This window comes from Bidens hawaiensis, unplaced genomic scaffold (genome assembly GCF_021521415.1).
Source record: "Bidens hawaiensis isolate Kalapana, Puna unplaced genomic scaffold, B.hawaiensis_p1.1 tig00000760_1, whole genome shotgun sequence".
NCBI classification, from domain to species: Eukaryota; Viridiplantae; Streptophyta; class Magnoliopsida; order Asterales; family Asteraceae; genus Bidens; species Bidens hawaiensis.
Window position 1 is genome coordinate 4,904,996 of NW_027491043.1, and position 19,548 is coordinate 4,924,543.

General features: G+C 37.5%; 1 protein-coding gene and 1 pseudogene across 1 annotated transcript; one reads left to right on the forward strand and one right to left on the reverse strand.

Moving 5' to 3' along the window:
• Positions 1 to 9,526: 9,526 nt before the first annotated feature.
• On the forward strand, positions 9,527 to 10,216 carry LOC143533915 (secreted RxLR effector protein 161 pseudogene; annotated as a pseudogene).
• A 6,314-nt stretch (positions 10,217 to 16,530) lies between these two features.
• On the reverse strand, positions 16,531 to 18,765 carry LOC143534377 (auxin-responsive protein IAA27-like). The gene is made up of 5 exons (XM_077028881.1): positions 18,383 to 18,765; positions 17,768 to 17,988; positions 17,100 to 17,241; positions 16,936 to 16,997; positions 16,531 to 16,839 (listed from the first exon to the last, which is right to left on the reverse strand). The coding sequence occupies exons 1-5, from the start codon at positions 18,748 to 18,750 to the stop codon at positions 16,787 to 16,789; spliced, it is 846 nt and encodes a 281-aa protein (XP_076884996.1). The 5' UTR covers positions 18,751 to 18,765; the 3' UTR covers positions 16,531 to 16,786.
• Between the last annotated feature and the right edge of the window lie 783 nt (positions 18,766 to 19,548).

Here is a 19,548-nt window from a genome sequence, read left to right on the forward strand (position 1 = left end):
ATTTGTGCCTCTTCGAACGGTTAATGAAAGGTAAGGCAAGCAAGGGTTAATCCGCCGAACGCCAGTACATGGACAGCGGAACCACATCCTCGTGAAACCAAAAGAACTTGCTTGGCCATTGGGGATCCAGGGGAGGTGTGTCCAGGGCAACCGCCTTCTTATCAGTCGGCAGGCAAATATACCACCCACCCATACAGTGCATCTTGTAGAAGACCGAGAATTTCTCAATCGAAGGAACAATGCAATGCGCCCTACAGCAAAACTCAAAATGGCGCATGCGCATTACCGCTCATGCATGGAGCTGGGAAAGATGAAGCATATTCCCAGTAATAAGCTTACCCAGAAACCGGGTAATCGGAAAACGGAAGTTCCCAGAACTGAAAAACTCGGCATAAACGGCCATCTTCCCCATCGGAGGTCGATTGGCCATTGAACCTGGAGCTGGGAATTCTGGTTCACATTCAGGAGCAATACCGTAAGCGTTGACGGCATTCTGGAAACTCCTTTCGTCTCAATCGACGGTGACGTGATCTATGGTTTTGGAGCACCGGCCTTGACGACGCCATGAAATCTGCTATAAACTTGTTTGAATGAGCTATGATAAAGGTCAGAGGTTCGTCAGAGAAAAATTACAGAAGAACAGTGTAAAAGAAAGTAAAGAGCCATAGGGTATTCATACTGATCGCAATTAATAGGGTGAACAGTAAAAAGTAGCCATCGGCCAATAACATCATGGCACGTCAGGAGGGAAAATGAATAGTTCAAAATTTAAAATCCCAATGCACAGCTGTCAACAACTTGCAGACCTATCAAATACTACTTCTGTGTAGAACAGTCCTGTCACATCAGCCACCAAAAAACCAGGCGTATTCCTAGTCACATATTTACAGAAGACAAACTAAATGCCTATGACTGAAACACCAGGAATCAATGACAGTTCGATCATAAAAAAGAACAAGAAAAGGATAAGTCTCACTATTCGCGGGTGACAACCGCGGATAAGGAAGCCATCCGCAACTAGAATGCGCGGATAGATGGGAAGAAAGCAGATACGCAAGTCCAAGAGAACATTCCAGAGAACACAATGAATACATTACCAAAGTGGAAAGATAATTTCGTTTCACTAAAACATATATTTACAATACAGGAATAGAAATTATACAAAAATTTCTAAGTCCTTAATCCTTCTTCGAAGTTTCCGCCTGGGCGAGTAGTCCATTGACGTGGAGCCTTAAGTTGCCGACACAGCATTCATCGTGACGATTCTCCTCAATATACTTCATGATGTCAAAAGAGATATCCTCAAAGGAGTCAAGATCAGTGTTATACTCACTTTGACAATCTCGTCAATGATGCACATACTTGGTAGGTGGACATCCCTCACGGGCCATGGAATAACCCTTTTCAAAGCTGGCCTTTCGGCCCACCCGCGAGGAACTAACAAGAAGCTTGGCGAGGCAATCCCCAAGCTCCGGCCCATCCTTGATAAGGCTGACAACCTAACAAAACAAATGCAAGGTCAGTATACCACTTTAAAGGGAAAATGGAGAGAAGTCAGTATAAGGAAACATAGATGTATACGTTGGGAAAGCCAAACTTGAGGAGCCAATGCCTCTCGGTAACCACCTCTTCATTTGCTTTCCGCAAACTTTCATTGTCCGCAGCAAGAGAAGAGAGGTGCTCATCCTTAGCCTTGAGCTTGGCCTGGAGCCATCGGATTTATTAATCCCGGGCGGATAGAGAGTTGTCATGAGCAGAGAACTGGTCCTCCAACCTCTTGTTTTTATATTTGATTGTTTGGAGGGCAGTATCTTTCTCCCTAGCTTCCTCCCGGGCAGCATCCCTGGCTTCCTCTGACCCCTACAAGTGGCGAGCGGCATGCGCCAAATCCCTCTCCCTGGTGGTCCATGCTTCAAACATCTCACACCCAGTCGATAGCACATTAGCCAAATGATAGCTAAGTGTTTGTGCTAGACTCTCCTAGGTATGAGAACGAATACACTCGGCCGGGGAGAGACAGTGCTTGAAAAGATCTAGGCATGCATGCGTATCAGAGAACAGCGTGTCATTACCTAGGTTCCCCGAGGGGCGGAAGGTAGAGGACCCCTCTCGAAGATTCGAATAGGAAGGTTGAGCAGAGGACTCTACCCTACCACCCACAGAAACAGGAGGATCTTTGGAAGGCACAAACTCTGTTTCCACCACCATCACCTGGGGTTGCACACTTGAATCTTCAGTAACCTCAGCCTGTGGCACAGAATGAGGTGGCGACGATGGACGAAGAGCAGTGATCGTCACTAATCAAAAGTTAGACAAAATATTAGTAATGACTACAAACCAGATAATGAACAAGAAGGGATTGCATACCTGCAGGCTCCGCGGAGGTGTTCTCCCGGACCCGGTTCTGGAGACGAGTCCTCTTCAGCCTCTTGGGAGCAGGCTCCCCTCCAACAGCCTTGGACGCCTCCCCACCAGCGGGATCTTGGGCGATCTTAAATGCCTCCCCTCCAGCGGGATCGAAATGCCTCCCCACCGGCTGGATCATCGGCATCCTTGGTTGCCTCCCAACAAGCGGGATCATCGGCGTCAGAGTCTTTACTAAGGCTGGATATGCCAGCGGTATCCACCTTCCTCTTGCGGTGGCGGACGAGATCTGCAATAGCACGCAGAACCCCCCCCCCCCCCGCATGAAAACTATCTGAAATACCAGACGGTGATCCTTCACTAGTTGAATCTTCACTAGAAGAACTCTTGCTAGAAAAAAGGACGATTGCCCCGTCCGGATACATAATGGTAAGAGGTCGAGGATTAAGGATATACACAACTTGAGTCACATAGGACTCGTTGACCTCAGGTTCAGCTCGCCCACGGATAGGGAAATTGAAATCGCCCAGAAACTTCGTAATAGGCAAACAGAAGTTGCCAGTGGTGAACTCACCATATAAGGCGATCTTGCCGGCCGGCGGCTTATCAGCCGTCAAGCCTGGAGAAAGAAGCTCCGGCCCCAACTCCGGTGCCAACCCATAGAGATGGGTAATATCATGGAAATCACCCATTTTCCAGTTGATATGGATGTTCTCCACGAACCCCTTGGAACCATCTTTACTCTTGGAACCTTCTTTCTTTCCACCAGCCATGGTAACGAATATCAAAGCACGGAACGAGTTTTATAGAAAGAGAAGAAGATGATGATGATGATGAAAAGCTTGAAGAAAATTTTTGCAAGTACACAGAAAAGGGAAACGCTTCCACCTTTATATACACATCGCAATTAATGCAGGAAAGAGGGATACAGCTCACTTTCGCCATCGTCTAACCAAAGGATGACACGTTAGGCGGGAACTGACAAACAACAAAATGATTTTGAATCAACGGCCTAAAATTACGCGCAAACACCTCGAGTACCCCCCCTGACAAGACTCAGACTGAAGACATCACGTCTCAGATGATGAAATAGTAGCCCCAGTTTAAAAAGCAACAGGGAATTCACGGATTAACAAACTCAACCCACACTAAAGGGTCAGAGCAGTAAGTTCATAATTCCACCAGTGACATCGCGTCGCGAAAGCAACAATGGACTGGGCGGACTTATAGAGGTAGGGTAGTAAAACCTACCCACAGATCACTAATACAACCCACGGATTACCAATGAGCATCCGCAAAAAGAACCCATGGGCCAGAGCACTTGTAGTCATAACAAGACAGACCAACAAAGTCACCCGCGGTTCCGAAGACACGATTCGCAGATCTCCATCACAACCCGCGGATTACCAATGAGCATCCGCGGGAGGAACCCTCAAGCCACACAAAGGACTCATCATGCGTATGACCCCATGTGACATGGAAGAGCAGTTGTAACAAACTACTTCTAGAAGATTCCCTCAATACCCCTTGATAGTGACATTGACCAATGGAAAGATGACACCTGAACACGTAATGGCCATCCCAAAAACGTGCACAGATAATGGCCATCCCATAACCATGACCAGGCTGTCACATCCTGTAAAGGCTCGACACGTGTCCATTCAGGCGAAGGAGGAATAATCTTGATAGTGACAACTCCACCAATCACATCCCCCCACCTTCGGCTATAAATACCAAGATCACCTCCTTCAGGTATTCATTCACTCCCACGCGCCTTACACAATTACTGTACTCTTATCAATTATTCCGATCAGAACTGTAATTATTCTCACGCCGGAGGGTGGTTACGGGAAGATCCCCCACTGTATCCTTCCCGTGACGAGACTCACGGTGTTCTATTCTGCAGGCAGTTAGCTCGGATCTAACCTCGTCGTTACTCAATAGACTTACATCTGGGGTAAACGTAGGTTCGGACTATCCAGTTCGGATTTATGTTTCTTTGAGAACCTTATCTTTTAATAAATGAAATATATACATCCTATAATTTGAGCATTGAAACCCACTGTTATTTTTAGAATAGAAATTAAAATCTTTTTTTGTTGGAAAATAACCTACATTAAATATGGTCTTCTAGATCATTCTCTTAATTTAACTAAAATGATAATAAAAGGTCTCTATTAAATATTGCAATTTATATGATTGGTGTAATTGCATAATGTGAAAAGACTCATAACTCATGCACTTTGATGTCTTGTATATGTGTATGCGAAACTCTCATACATACACTTTCCATCAAGTAAAAGACATCTAAAGGAAAGTAAGAAATACTAGGATTATGGCTTCATCCTCTTCAAAGATAATTATCCCTATAAGTAAGTGTGATTAATTTTAATGTCTAATTTATTATCTTGACTAAATCTAAATGAATAAGGTTGTATGTTTTTAACCATATGCAACAATATAATCAACATGTGGTATCATAGCAATGTTGATTATATCGCTCAGTCGTAACAGCAAATTACTCATTTTCATAATAATAACTAATTCGGTTTACAAAAGTCTGAAAATTAAGTTTGAATGTTGATTTCAGTTTGTGACTTTCTAATTCTATTGTTCAAGTTTTTTTTTAACCATTGAAATGATTTAAAGAAAAGTTGATACATAAAATTCACTGATAGGTTGCATAGGAACCGACATGTTTAGAATAAAGACTAGAATGGCTTACTAAGTGATTGATTATTGGGAAATAAGCTTTTATTTCTTGAAGAACCATTAATTCAAACTTTTTATCTTTTATGAACCGATTACCAAAACTATTAACCATTTTCATGATTTCAATCACAAGTTTGTAACCCAGTTATTTTGGATTAAATCATTAGAATATATATAAAATGGTTTACTTAGGAAACATGCTTCTATTTAATAAATTTCTGAAGGTCCCATATTATTTTACATGTATTTGTAAACTCTAAATTTTTTTTCCATGGTCCAAGATTCTTATAAGGACTTGATAGTTTTCAAGGCCATTTGATATTTGTATAAATTTCTATGATGCTTTGAAATTGACACAAGATCACTATTAAATTTATTTGAAATTGTAACTATTATTGATTTAGTGAAATAACATACATGAATTTATGATCATAATTTTCTGATCTCAGTTGAACTTTTGTTGTATGATTGCATCTTAAATAAGAATAAGTATTATGACATGAATGGCCGAACCAACGGGAAGTTATTCAAATTAGTCAAGCATAAAATTTATCCAATGTATATTGTCAACCAATGAACCCAACGGCTAATTGTTTGATGGTATGTATATTAAAACAGGCATAACATTCATAAACATACATATCTGCCGAATTCTTTGTTATTATGTGTGTTCACAATATTTGAATGTTGGTTAAAGACAACGCGAAGCCAATATTCAAATAGAACCATACAATTATTTGTTCATAACACTTGAATGTCAGTTATAGCCAACACGAAGCAAACGTTCAATTAGAATATTATTTTCATTCATAACATTTGGATATTGGTCATAGCCAACGCGAAGCCAATTTTAAATAGAATTTTAGTTTTAACCTATTATTTTGGTGTTATAACGGGTTTTATCTTCAACGTATTAATAATGTTTGTTTTATTTTGATTACCCCATTATTTAGTTCACTTCAACTCTGCCACTTCTGCATGTATTAATCTAGCATCCACTATTACTCCAAATTTTGGAGTTGAAGACTTGAAGTTCTGACTGGGGAAAATTTTGCCTCATGGAGGGACTCAGTTAGACTTATTCTTGGCATGCTGGATCTTGATTATGCACTGAGGCATAATGCTCCCGCTACTCTTACTGATGAAAGCACAACAGAAGATAAACAAGAGTATGAAAGGTGGGAAAGATCTAACCAAATGTGTCTGATGGTAATCAAGAATTCCATCTAAGTTGCCATTAGGGGAGCAATACCTGATTCGAAAAATTCTAAAGATTATCGAGACTCAGTGGAGGAACAGTTGAAAGGATCTTCAAAAGCGCATGCGAGCACTTTGATTCTGAAGAGGCTTACTTTAAAGTATAATGGGGTAAGTGATGTGCGTGAGCACATAATGATGATGAATGACATAGCTAATAAACTTAAGAGCCTAGACATGGAAATCTGATATGATTTTCTAGTATACTTCACTATGACCTCTCTTCTAGCACGCTTTGATGCTTTTAAAATTAACTATAACACTCAGAAAGACAAATGGTCAATGAGTTAGTTGATAGCAATGTGCGTGCAGGAGGAAGAACGTTTGAAGTTAGAAAAACCAGATAGTGTTCATGTCACCACTACCAAGCCATTAAAGAGGAAGGGAAACTACAAAGGGGAAAGCTCCAAAGTCCATAAAGCTAGTACAAGTGCAACCCCTAGCACAAAGGCCACATCTAGAAAACGTAGCTGCAAATTCTACCATAACACAGGGCACAAGCAGCGAGATTGCCCTGCATTCAAGGAGTGGCTAGTTAAGAAGGGTAACCATCTATTTATGATATTTGATTCCTTTAATATTAATGTTCCAATTAACACATGGTGTGTAAACTCTGGTTCTATGGTTCATGTTACTAACTCCATACAGGGATTCCTTACAATCTGAGGCTGGAAAGAAACCAAAGGATAATTAGAGTGGAAGATGGTGACGACTTGAATGTTGAAGCTGTTGGTACCATGCAATTAATAATGAAAACTGGTCATTGTATTAAACTTTTTGATACTTTGTATGTGAATAACTCGGAATTTAGTATCGGTACCAAAGTTGGATTGTGACAGTTATAATGTTTTGCATGGAAATGGCAAAGTCACTATTACTTTAAACTCTCATGTCATTGGTTGTGATTCTCTAGAAGGAAGTCTCTATAAGTTAGAATTAGATGATCAATTTTCAAAATCATTGTTATCATATAATGTGAATGAAAACACCAACAAACGAAAACGAGATTTGGAAACATCATCCATACTGTTGCATCAAGGTTTTGGCCCCATTTCACGAGATCGAATGTTAAGACTCGTAATGGATGAAGTATTACCCAATCTTGATTTCTCTGATTTTGAAAAATGTGTTAAATATATTAAAGGTAAAAAAGACAAAAAATAATAAGAAACGTGCCACCAGGAGTTCAGGACTTTTAGAACTCATACACACTGATATTTGTGGTCCTTTCTCTCCTGGCATAACTGGCCATACCACCAGGAGTTCAGGACTTTTAGAACTCATACACACTGATATTTGTGGTCCTTTCTCTCTTAGCATAACTGGCCATACGTCTTTCATAACATTCATAGATGATTACTCTCGTTACATGTACTTGTATTTAATCAAAGATAAATTTGAAGCAATTGACATGTTTAAAATCTTCAAGGCTGAAGTTGAAAATCAACTTAACCTTAAGATAAAGGTAGTCAGGTTAGATAGAGGAGACGAGTACTATGGTCAACATACTAACATTGGTCAATCTCCCGGTCCTTTCTTTGACTTTTGTAAAGAAATTGGATCGTGAACCAATTTACCATACCGGGTACTGCTCAGCAGAATGGTGTTGCTGAGAGAAGAAATAGAACCCTTGAGGATATGGTAAGAAGTATGTTAGCAAACTCAGATCTTCCTAATTTTTTATGGACCGAGGCTTTAAAGATGGCAGCACATATATTGAGCAGGGTTCCTTCTAAGTCTGTCCCTAAAACTCCTTATGAGATTTGGACAGGAAGGAAACCGAGCTTAAATTATTTGAAAGTATGGGGCTGTCCTGCTGAAGCTAAGCTTTATAATCCTCATCAAAGGAAACTTGACATGAGGACCGCCAGTTGTTTCTTTATCGGATATCCCGAGCATTCAAAGGGATTTAGATTCTATTGCCCTTCCCATGTTACTCGCATCATAAAAACTCGTAATGCTGAATTTCTAGAGAACTCTAAGGTCAGTGGGAGCAGTATAAGTCGAGTCTTTGATTTCCAAGAAGTGCAAGAGGAGAGGGGATGGACTATTCTACGAATTTACCTCCTATTGCACCTCTTGTACATGACACTGCACCACTTAATACTCCATATATCCCTATAAATGAAGGCACATCAAACACAGAAGAGCAAGTACCTGAGACAACTACTGAAACTGTCCCTAAGGCAACTACTGAAACTGTTGAACCCGATAATCATCTAAGAAGGTCATCACGGTCTAGACGGCCAACTAATTTTGATGATTTTGTAACCTACCTTAACGAAGCTGATATGGATAGAGGAAAATGTAACGATCCATCCTCCTATAAAGAAGCCATTGGCAGTGATCAATCTACTGAATGCAATAAAGCTACGATGGATGAGCTTGATTCCATGAAACAAAATGACGTTTGGGAATTGGTTGAATTACCTAATGGTGTAAAACCCTTAGGTTGTAAATCGGTTTACAAAACCAAATTAGACCTAAATGGTAATGTCGAACACTATAAAGCAAGATTGGTTGTCAAAGGCAATACTCAAAATGAGGGAATTGATTATCAAGAAACCTTCTCACCTGTATCACGGAAGGATTCCTTAGGGATCGTTATGGCATTAGTAGCTCATTTTGACTTAGAGCTACATCAAATGGATGTCAAAACGGCTCTGAATGGTGACTTACATGAGGATGTGTTCATGACTCAACCTGAAGGTTTTAAACCTAAAGGAAAAGAGCACTTAGTCTGTAAGTTAAAGAAATTCATATATGGGTTAAAAAAGGCATCACGTCAATGATACTTAAAATTTGATGAAGCAATGAAGAAACAAGGTTTCAGAAAAATCAAGTGGATCAGTGCACCTACCTCAAAATGATTGGGAGCAACTTTGCTATACTTGTCCTTTATGTGGATGATATCCTTTTGGCAAGTAATAGTCTAGATTTGTTGCATGAGTCAAAGCGGTTACTTTCGCATAATTTTGACATGAAAGATCTTGGAGAAGCTTCTTACGTAATTGGCATCGAAATACACCGAGATCGAGCCAATAGGATATTAGGACTGTCTCAAAAGGCTTATATTGATCGTATCCTTACACGATACAAGATGCAACATTGCTCTCCATCAATAGCTCTAGTAGTTAAAGGAGATATTTATGGTTCTTTTCAATGTCCAAAAACAGAGGTTGAGAGAGAATAAATGAGGTTGATACCTTATGCTTCAGTAGGAGGAAGCTTAATGTATGCTCAAGTCTGTACTCGTCCGGATATTGCATATATTGCTGGAATGCTAGGTCGATATCAATCTAATCCTGGCCTAGTTCATTGGAAAGTAGCAAAGAAAGTATTGCGATATCTTCAAGGAATGAAAGACTATAAGTTGACATACAAAAAAACTGATAACTTGGAAATAGTGGGCTATTTTGATTCTGACTTTGCAAAATGCAAAGATGATAAGAAATCAACTTCGGGGTACATTTTTATGCTAGCAGGCGGACCAATTTCATGGAGGAGTCATAAGAAGCAGTTGACGACAACCTCCATGATGATGGCGGAATACATTGCAGTGTACAATGCAACTTGCCATGAGATGTTGCTAAGAAACCTCATTACCGGACTCAAAGTTGTTAACTCCATATCACAGCCGTTGAAGATTTACTGTGACAACTCAGCTGCTGTGAGTTTCTCGAACAGTAACAGTTCTAGCGGAGCTGGTTTGTACCTTGATACAAAGTATTTGTTCGTATGTGAACGAGTAGAGGAAAATAAACTTTGTATCAATCACATTAGCACAGATGACATGCTTGCGGATCCGATGGCTAAAGGTCTACCACCCAAAACTTTCCAAGAACTGGTGACAAGGATGGGTTTTAGTAAAGAACTTTTGTAATAGCATATCAATTGTGCATTATTTACTAATGTAATTTCCTCGAATGTTTATTTTGTTTATTATAAAGTATGTGCGCACTTAATGATCTATAGATAAAATTGTACAAATTAAGGTAGTGTTTGGTATGCAGGAATGACAGTGGGAATGGAATGATTCATAACGTAGGAATGGAAAAAGTGGTGTTTGGTTGCTTAATGGAATGGAATCATTCATTACACATGGAATCCCATTCCATCAAAACCATTCCTTCCCACCCCCCTTATTTTTTTTCATTCCATTCCTCCTTCACCATACTTTCTCAACAACACCACCACCTAACAATGACCACCACCACTATCATTGCTGCCACCACCACCTGACGGCCACCGTCGTCGTTACCACCACCTTCGTCACCACCGCCGCCCTCACCACCGCCACCATTGTCGCCGCCCTACCATCACCATCACTACCAATGCTACCACCGCTTGACCACCGCCACCCCCACCACCACCACAACCACCGCCCGCCACCACCGTCGCCACCGACACCACCATTTTCTTCGCCGGAGCTACCACCACCATCGCCATTGCGGGGGGGTTTTTTTTGTAAAAAAATATATTTTTAGATAGGAGTGTCTTTATTATTTTTATTTCATTCCTACGATTTTTTTGGATACCAAACAACATAAAGTAATAATTCATTTTATTCCCATAGGTTAACCAAACAAGACAAAAGAATGATAATGATCCATTTCATTCCCTTGTCCATTCCATTCCTTCTCCCATTCCATTCCCCCTTCATTCCATTACTTCCAACCAAACATACCCTAAATATTGTACAATAAGGGTTCATCATAGTCATTTGGGTCTTATGATTAACTGTTTTATATTGAGACTTCAGAATGACTGTTGGGGGTCTAGAATTAATTGAAATTCAAATGACAGTAACTATCTACTTCAGTTTCGATGTAAAGCTTGATGAGTGTTTTAACTTGACCAAAATTAATGAATACTCATCACAAATGATCAATCGACCAAGTGGGAGAATGTTGAAAAATAACCTACATTAAATATGGTCTTCTAGATCATTCTGTTAATTTAACCAAATTGACAATAAAAGGTCTCTATTAAATATTGCAATTTATATTATGGGTGTAATTGCATAATGTGAAATGTCTCGTAATTCTTGCCCTTTGATGTCTTGTATATGTGTATAAATAGAGTTGCATATAACACCAATTGATAATCTCATACACACACTTTCCATCAAGTAAAAGACATCTAAAGGAAGTAAGAAATACTAAGATTATGGCTTCATCCTCTTCAAAAATAACTATCCCTACAAGTAAGTGTGATTACTTTTAATGTCTAATTTATTAGCTTTCTAAATGAATAAGGTAGTGTGTTTTTAACCATATGCAACGATATAATCAACATTTTCAAGTTAATTTTTTTAAAAAATAAAATCTAGTTGCTTCTTTTAAAGTCACGTTATATTTTTACATCATATTCCGTTAAAAATATGTTATATTAAAACTTAAAAAGTCTTTGATAGTTTGATTCGGATCAAGTAGTTTAAAAACTCGGATCAAGTTGTTTAAAAACCCACTATTGTACATATAATTTATTTTTTCTTAGCGTCTTGCTTGCTATTTTTTTATAATAAAAGCCTTTTAAATAAAGCAAGAAAAACCTTTCTAGTCGGATTTACAAGAAGCCAGGGAAGATAGCCAACAGCCCAACCATGTTTCCAGAAAAAAAATAATAGGTGAAAAATCACCAAAGGCGTTTGTAAATAGGTTTGGGAGAAATTAATTTGTGTCCATATTATTCTTGAATCTTTATTTCTGTTAATCATACTAGATTAAATTTCTAGTACAAATATTGTTGGATACATTCTCCTATAAAAATTGTCAGTTGCCAACTTGCCATGAATCAAAAATAGAATTGAGCTGTCGGACGCATGATTTGTGGGGTCATATTATATGAGTAGTTGGGCACATGTGATCCATCGTTAATTCGTTATAGTTCTTCACTCTCTATTTGCCGTTACAAAATAAATAAATAAACTCTGTTTAATTCCAGTTCAGTTTAGTAAGAAGTCATAAATTCGATATTGTATTTTAGTCTTACATTTAGATTAGATATTATATTTAATAAAAAAAAAACATTATAATTCAAAATAGCATATTGTCACTGAATATAGTATTTATACTAAGTAACACACGCTAAACAAAAGGCTTATAAGCCTACTGGTACCACAACATGTGACAGACATGTGTTATTTTAGTAGGGTTGATGGTTAAGTCATGCGGTATGCAGAAAATATAGATTTAGGAGAAGATTTAATGGGTGTTTGAGTTGTTAAAAAAAAGTAGCACATGCGATTACACTATTAGATCATCCACAATGCAGTCATTGAGGAAGTTCGGTGGTGATGTTGCACTGAGGTGGAAGATTGAAGCAAGGAACTAGGGATGACATGGACTCGTGGAGAGAAGGATGTCCGTCGTTGCCTCATCCACGAATGTTCTTAGTTGAATATTCATGATCAAGTTACGTCACACAACCAGTTCACTTTATATAATTGTTACAAGTATATATACTGCCTCTAAATAGGTAACTTTTAGTATTCATTGAAGTATGTCAGAAACCATAAACTGTACTATCGTTCACCTTCTTGCTTACCTCTTATGCTAGCTTGTCTTGCTAAAAAGTTTAAATCAAGTCATATTTTAAATGAGCTCGATTTAGCCTAATCTCAAAGTTAAAAATTAATTAATAAGCTTGTTTAACAAAAGCTTCCAAGCTTCACTTATCAAGCTTGAGTAAACCCGTGAGCTTTTTGCATATAATTTTCTTTAACGTATTATATATATATTGACAATAAAATATTATTATATATAAATTTATGATAAAAATAAATAACTTTATGTGCAAAGGTACATGTATAGATCGATATAATAAAAAATTATCATAAATGTATATAAGTTTATTAATAAATTAACTGATAAATAGAACACAAACCGAGTTTTTTAGCTGAGCATAACCATTAGAGGTAGGATCAGGGTCGTCTCAACGTTTGTAGAGGTCAAAAACGAATTAAAATATTGAGGCCTTTTTCAAAAATCTATTTGATGTAAGCCCCCTTCCTTTTCTCGGGCTAGGGAGTGACAATAATAAACTAATAAGTTTATAGTTGAAGGAATTATAATTTTTTTGTTTCTTTAACCTTTTAGAATGACGCGATTCAAATTTTCGAATTCTATTTGACATTAAAAAAAAAAATCTAACTATAAATAATCTAAGATTCTAACTATCGGCCGCCATTAGCTTATATCCTTATTTTTATTTTATTTTTTGTATCATAATACAAAGATGAATCGTTAATGACATAGGCCTCACTCTTAACTTGTGGCCCATCAACAAGTTCTTAATAAAAAAAAGCCACGTTTTTAAAGACATAGTTCATAACCCATATAGAATTGAAGGCCCATAAATAATTGAGGCCCAAAGCCACTGCCTTATTTGACTGGCCAATGGGCCAGGCCTGGATAGGATCTGAAACAAGCCGGGCTCGAGCTTTGGTGTAGAGCTTGGCCCAACACGTTGCTCTACTCGGGTCAATTGGAATATAGCACTAGGGTTTATTTGTGAATGGGTCAGCATAAGTGGTAGAGAGCCCCGGTGGCTTGATACCATGTAAGAATAGCAAAAGTCTCGATTAATTCATTTCATTTAACAATATGTATAGAAATAGATCGGGCCCGTATGCTCGACACCAAAACCCCTAATACCATATTCCAATAGGGTGAAGGCCACTTCGATTGAAGGCAACCATACAACGGCATATCATATTACCCTAAAAGTTTGAGAAGTAATAGAGATATCGAACAGAAAAAAAAATCATAAAACATTTATAAATTAGGACATATATCTTGAGCAAAATATAGTCGGAAAAGATAGGAGAATTCTATTGTCCTGTATATAACCATTAATTTAACTTCATGATTGATAAATTCTAGGCAACTTGTCACTTAAACTTCAAAAGCATCCATTAAAAAATAAAAAATAAATAAATAAAAAACCCTTCAAAAGCATGTCACTAGTTAAATATATATTTGTTATAGAGGTAATATATGATTGATTACTTACTTGAAAAGGTATCTACAAATCAAAAGATAATTATAAGAAATCAAAAGAAAAAGATAAGCAGGCTGAACATGGCATAAAGATGTTTGCCATATCACCAACATTGCAAAGAACTGGTAAGATTTGTACATATGCTAATCATAAAGCCATGTAATGATCAAATTAACATGATTAATTCAGTTAAGTAAATTCAAATGTATTATTAGTGCTTAGGAGAAGCAAGTTACAAAACAAAATTGCACACACAATATATATGGAGAGAGAAATCTTGTTTGTGCCCCTGTGTTTGTTGGCAGAGACACTTTGAGTCCCTCAAACTAAAAATGAACCGATTGAGTCCCTGTGATTTCTAGCGATGCAATTTGTGTCCTTTCGTCATCATGGCCATCCAAAAAAATATGAAATGACTATTATGCGTCTCTATGCTTTGCGTACATGCAGTTTGTGTCCATCCGCTTCCATTTCCTCCACTCCACCTCCATCTCCACCACCACCTCCACCTCCATCTCTGACTTTCATGCATTGTTGTTGCCTCACAATCCTCGCACTGTTGCTGTCGGAGTCGTGATAGCAACGCCTTCCATAGCAACAATTCTGTGACCACGCTCAGACCACCATTTCAACTTTTTGCCATGCTCGTTTAACTACCTAGACCCCAGCTGTAACAACCACAACCTTCACCGTCTGCTACCGTCGTTAGCCACCATCTGGTACACCCGTCGTTGCAACTAATCACCGAATCACCATCTGATATACAACATTTTGGAAATTAAGAGTATGGAGTTTGGGGGACGATTGGGGGAGGGAAATCGACGAAAGAGAGTTGGGGAAGAGATGTAATGGAGAAGAATGAGTGTATGATGTGGTGGTGGTGAAGGTGATGACGGTGGTGTGGTGCTTTTTCCAGCAGCGGTGATGAATGGCGTGGCATGGTAGGTGTGGTGGTGGTGGCTTCAAGGTGTGAACATACCACTTTGCCCCCCCCCCCCCCCTTAAACTAAGGGTATTAATAGACGAAGAGACACAAATTGCACCACTAGAAACCACAGCAACTCAACCAGTTCATTTTAAGTCTTAAGACTTAAAGTGCCTCTTTCAACAAACCAGGGACACAAATGGAAGTTCTCAAATATATTAGTAGAGTTCTTATTTTTAAGAAAAACTTTTCAAAACATATTGAATTGATGCGTAAAAGAGTTTGTCACAATGACACGTGTCGCCTCCTTTTTTTACTTCGTATGGTTTATATCATTATCAGTTTTTTAATTTAAGATAACGAGTCTCTGATATTCAAGATTTCTTGTGCAATCCTTAAACACTTGAATCTTGATTGCCGGGTTGCATAAAAGCCTCAAGTCAAAGCATTGAAATCGTCACACGTTTTAGTATTTAAACAATAGAAACATATTGTAGATTCAACAAATAATTTAAAAAAAAACTATATACGCAAATATTTAATAATTTTTTTTATTTGAACGGCTTGTTTTTCTAAATTTTTATCACCCACGTAAATGTTACTAAACTACTATTTCGAGTAAAGAAATATAAGTATTAATTTATGAAAATTTGATTAGAAAAAACAGATAAATAAATGTATTTAAGATGACATTATTTTATTGTGAAAGTGTAAAATAGAAAAGTGAGTCTAAAAATCATAAAATTTACACCTACGTAAAAATGCATTGTTAATTCTTGATGAAAATACCAATCTTCAATGATACTATATATGTGAGAAATTCGGTTTGTAGGTAAAGGCTTAACCGACACTACAAAGCGAAGGTAAAAACTATTTGTTCCAAGAACCTGTTATGGCGAGTTGCAAAAGAATTTAGAAACCTAGGATGAACACTTACGTGATCCATACATCCTATTTCAATAAAGATGTATTGTTTGTTTTCACCCACACCATTTAGCATAAGTGTACCATTAATGACACACTAAAGTACCTATACATGAAGTTAACTATTGTTCGCCAAGAACCTTTTTACTATGAAAATGATCTATCTATCTTTCTCAATAGAAGATTACCCAAAAAAAAGGTTTGCATAATGCTACCTAAAAGATGATATATTTGGTGTCAAGTTTCAGCCAATAAAATCACCAAAAACCAAGTTTTCTTGTGAAGGTTTTAACAATGACATTTAAGGGTTTACATTGAAGGATTTACCTTTTAACTTTTAAGGGTTTACATTGAAGGATTTATGTTAAATGGGCAATTGTTTTTTAACATATTGGAGTCTTACCCTTTTCACCATATAGCAAAATTAAGAAACATACATAGCAAGTGTTTGTAAAAGTCATAGATGTGGTACATTCAACACAAGTATTTATAAGACACTTTGATGAAAACTTTGGATTTCAAATGAAGGCTTTGCTTCCATCCTTAATTTCTAGAGCAAGACCTAAGTTCTAAGAGACTTGATCTTTCCACAAGCATAACTTATTCATTATCGTGCTCCGTACGGTTTCTGCACTTCTCCATTACTCGAGGGGCTGCAAACAAAACACCAAATGTTTGATTCAAATCTTTAAAATAAACAAAGAGGAAAAAAGGGTTGTTGATTTTTAGTTGAATTTTCAATATTTTACCTAGGACAATTGCATCTGAACTTTTCATTATCCTCATCCTCTTACAAGACGCAATGAACATACTGCATCAAGAGAATTTTTCATCAAGATCATGAAACTTCTGTCGAGAAATGTTATGCTTCGACTTTCAGTTTTCAACAAATGCTAAGGGAAGTGAAACTTACTCCCATGGAACATCACCAACCAGCATCCAGTCACCATCTTTGTCTTCATAGGTCAGTACATACTCGGAAGCATGGAGAAGATCCTTAAGTCGACTCTCACTTAATCCCTCTCTCATACGAACACCATGGCTACCATATTGACCTATAAATATAAATAATCCAAATCATTATCATGTGAAAATGCCAAAAATATACAAACAATATAAAGTTCCTACGCGGACTATTTTTGCTATTACATATGTAAAACTATACGGTCACAAGTAAACAATCCAATCACCATCTTTGTCTTCATAGGTCACACTACATACATATTTTTGCTATTACACATGTAAAACTATACGGTCACAACTCACAAGTAAAAAAAGTCTAACCTTTATATCTTTTTTTATAATAAGCCCAAGAAGCCCACAAAAGACGGACCATACCTAAAGAACTAACCATAAATGCCCATGTTATTTTATCTATAATAGTCCATACATACATGTACGTATCTAAAAGTTAACTTGTGCACAATAGATGCATACAAAAACAAACACTTTTCATGGCCTGTTTTTTTAAACTCTAAACCTGACAGAAATTATCATACCAACCAAAAGTGAACATATTTTATGTGACCTAAAAGACCAAGAAACAACTTATAATACGCATCAAAAATTAAAAGAGATTACCAATTGTAAAACAGCTAAACATTTTTTCAAGAGCCGAAGAAAGATCCAAATACGACGAATAGGTCCCGAGATCCACTTTCCGCAAATATGGAGCTCCATCCATGCTGACCTTCACATATAGGCAGCCGGGTCCCACCTTCGTATCATCATTCTTTGTATGGCTAACCGCCATGGTGTTCTTTCTGAAAGAGCGAATCGGAGGCCATCCTACAACTTGTTCCCTGACCATAAACATGTAAATTTTAGCAACTCAAATATAAATAAAGTAGAAAGTAAAAAAAACACCAAAAAGTTATTTTTTTTTAAATATTTTTGGGTGTCAATTAAATTGCTTCCAAGTTCCAACTTTGACAATCAATTATTGAAAACCATTGAGTTGACTTTCTAAAGTCAAAGTAGACCTCTAATCTTGGAATCATAGATTAGTAACATCATTTAAGAAACTCAAATCACTTACAAGTTACAATCCCTATCAAATTATATAATAAATTAAAAGAACCAAGAATTCATGACCAGATTCCTGAACCAGTCCAACTATGAGGTTGACTTTTGAAAGTCAAACTAACAACTAACCAACTTTTATAACATCTCAATTTCCAAGTATATAATCCTTACTTGGAATCAGAAGAAGAACCTTGACCATTTGAATTTGACTTATCAGAAGCCTGAGCCTTCTTCTTGTCCATTACACCAGTCTCCTGCACAGACCCATGACCATGTTTGACCAAGTCAACGTTCAGTCCACCATCACCCGCCAAAACCCACTTCCAAGAACCACCCTTTATTGCATCTGAGAAACCCCTTTTGGCTCCAGCCACCAAAATCACCTCTCTCTCCGGTGACTCAGAACCAGGCAAACCGAGTCTCAACTCGGTAGCTTTAAAGTTCAAATCTTTAGTGTTGGTTGTCTCATAAACTTGTGTCTCCATGTTTGCCTCTGACAACCCTATGTAGTAATCATGTTCTTTAATCAACATAGACATATGAAATTTTTATTTATTAAAGAAAGAGTTGCTTTGGCATCTCTGTAGCCCCTCTTACTTAATATTATTCCTATAATATAGTATAGACTGTTGTTAAAAAGAATAGTGGAACAGGGAACATTTTTTGGGGAAGGTCACTGCCCAATGCTTTCTTAAATTTGCCATTATGACGTCACTGGGGCATGTACATCGTGGATTAAAGATTGTAAGTTTGTCTTAATTTGGTAAGTCTTGCTTTTGAAATTGGGTAATCCAAGATGGATGACTGTTGATTAAAGGTGTGAATTGATGTTGAGTGGTATCTTGGGGGTATGTTGGCTTAATCTACGCGGTTTTTAGACAACTTATTTTTACATTCTTGATCGATGAATGTAAACTATTTAAAACAAGTTAGCGGTACAGCTTGTTATCACGTGAGTTTTTAATTATTGATCAAGATCTTGTTATGAGATGGCCTAAGGACTTAAGGCCAAGCATTGTGGCTTACGAAAGAGGGCGCGCACGCTGTCTAGGGTTATCACTTTTAATCAAAATCTGAAATCGGCTCAAGAAAAGTCTAACCAAACCCGAACTAACCCAACTCGAAAAACCTTAACCTGAGAAAAGACTACCCGTACCCGAACAAATGTACTTCGGGTTGGTTCTTGGGTCTAATTTATGGGTTTCGGGTTAAACCGAATAATTGTGGTTTTAAAACCTGATATAATTATTAAGTATATGTTATAAATCCGAATGATAATCTGAAACATTTAACAAATAAAGCAAGAAATGGTAATAGTGAACTGGGCTTGTGTTTGA

Excerpts from the sequence above, each read along its gene's own strand:
- LOC143534377 (XM_077028881.1), bottom strand. The coding sequence starts at position 18,750 with ATGTCTATGTTGATTAAAGAACATGATTACTACATAGGGTTGTCAGAG. Across the intron at positions 17,989-18,382 it reads GGTTCTTCTTCTGATTCCAA|GGAACAAGTTGTAGGATGGC; the intron begins GTAAGGATTATA and ends GTTTATGGTCAG. Across the intron at positions 16,998-17,099 it reads GTTGGTGATGTTCCATGGGA|TATGTTCATTGCGTCTTGTA; the intron begins GTAAGTTTCACT and ends CTCTTGATGCAG.